The 1,604-nt window shown below is 38.0% G+C and overlaps 1 protein-coding gene across 1 annotated transcript; it reads left to right on the forward strand.

Annotated features, from left to right (window-relative positions):
- Positions 1 to 212: 212 nt before the first annotated feature.
- Positions 213 to 1,568, forward strand: LOC109590699 (uncharacterized; the record flags this gene model as incomplete). The annotated part of the gene is made up of 2 exons (XM_020006585.1): positions 213 to 515; positions 566 to 1,568. Coding segments are annotated over exons 1-2 (1,304 nt in total), but the record flags the coding sequence as incomplete, so codon positions are not given.
- Between the last annotated feature and the right edge of the window lie 36 nt (positions 1,569 to 1,604).

Consider the following 1,604-nt stretch of genomic DNA (forward strand, 5'->3'; position numbering starts at 1 on the left):
ACAAATTTACCAAATATTACTATCTATCCCCTTGCATTATAGTAGATGGTACATATACCAGTATAATGTTTCCTGTTTCTGCCGTATACACTCAATATGTTAAAGTGGAAGCACAAAATAGCAATGCAAATACTTGTATATAAGTGAGCTGCAATATAGTCAGAATATAGTCTAGTGGATCAAAAGGCTATTGTCTATTTTTACAAGTACAGTAATGGCAACAGGTTATAGCAATACTGAAGGCCAGCAGCTGTTAGATGTGGCTCCTATTGAGTCTGACTACTACAAACTATTGCAAGTTGAAAAGAATGCTTCCAAGGCTGAAATCAAAGTGGCATATCATAAAATGTCCCGTATGTATCATCCTGACAAGACACAAGACTCAAAGACAGAAGAAATGATGAAAAGACTCAATGAAGCAAAGTCTGTTCTATTGGATGAGGTTCAGAGAGCTGAATATGATGAAAAACATGAAGATGAAACTATCTATGATCCTAAAGGATTCCTCCCAACAGGTAGGAATGAAAGTTTATAACAAATAATTCTACATTTTATCCTTCCTAAGGTATACGGTTCTCAGACTTTTTTCTAAAGGATTTTAACAAGTTCAAGGCAGATTTTAAAGCTGGGAAAATCCAAGTACCAAGGCAAAAGTTTGAACGACTACTCCAGCGAAAAGTGGGTGATGCTTTACGTAAAGCAGAGATATACAAAAATGATAAAATACGTCAAATAGCAAAAAGCAACACACCGACCCCATTGCTAAACATCTTGCAAGCAAGTAATGCTTTGTTAGAAGAAGATCCTAATGTCATAGCAAATGCATACAAAATACAGCAAATGTTGCTTGGAATTCAATCAAACGGGGTCTATTCAGCTCCTCCTTCAGAAGATGGCATAAAGGTGTTGTGCCTAGATAGTTTATCAGACAAAGAAATATTGCTATTATATTCATTACTGCTCAATGAAGAATGCTCTTCTACATCAGATATGCGACACTGCCTAAATGTTTTGATACCTAAAACAACAATGCTCAAAAGTATAACTACAGCTGCAACAGAGACACAAGGGAAAAAATGTGCCAATTGTAACAAGAGTTTGCTGTTTAGCATGCTCATTAAAAAAAGAAGCTACATATCCAATGCCTGCTACTATTGTCGTAAGCCTTTCTGCTCTAACTGCCAGCCAAGAAGTATATCCTATTCACGTCTTGGTCTCACAGAAAAGCAGCCTTTCTGCAAGGATTGCAATACAATATTAGGTAACCTTGATGCAGAAGACTGGATGCGTATGTGCCTGCAATACTTAGAACAAGGCACTATAAACTCCACTAAGACAGCTCTAGGGTGCCTAACAATGGCCCTACTGAGCAGTAGTGATAAAATAAAGCCAGTCCTTGATGTAGCTAAGGGTTTCCTCCACAATGGCTTGCCAGAGCTAGCAATGCCACTATTAGCATCAGTTATGAAAGAAAGTGTGGCATTCAAAACTTTAGTCCAGAGACAAACTCTGACAGCCTCTGTTCTAACAGCACTTGCTGAAAAACCTGATGCTCAATGGGAAGAAAAGTTAGAACTGCTGCAAGCAGGAAATGAGGCTTGCGA

The sequence above is a fragment of the Amphimedon queenslandica genome, unplaced genomic scaffold, assembly GCF_000090795.2.
Source record: "Amphimedon queenslandica unplaced genomic scaffold, v1.1 AMPQUscaffold_9635_Cont18244, whole genome shotgun sequence".
Taxonomy (NCBI): Eukaryota; Metazoa; Porifera; class Demospongiae; order Haplosclerida; family Niphatidae; genus Amphimedon; species Amphimedon queenslandica.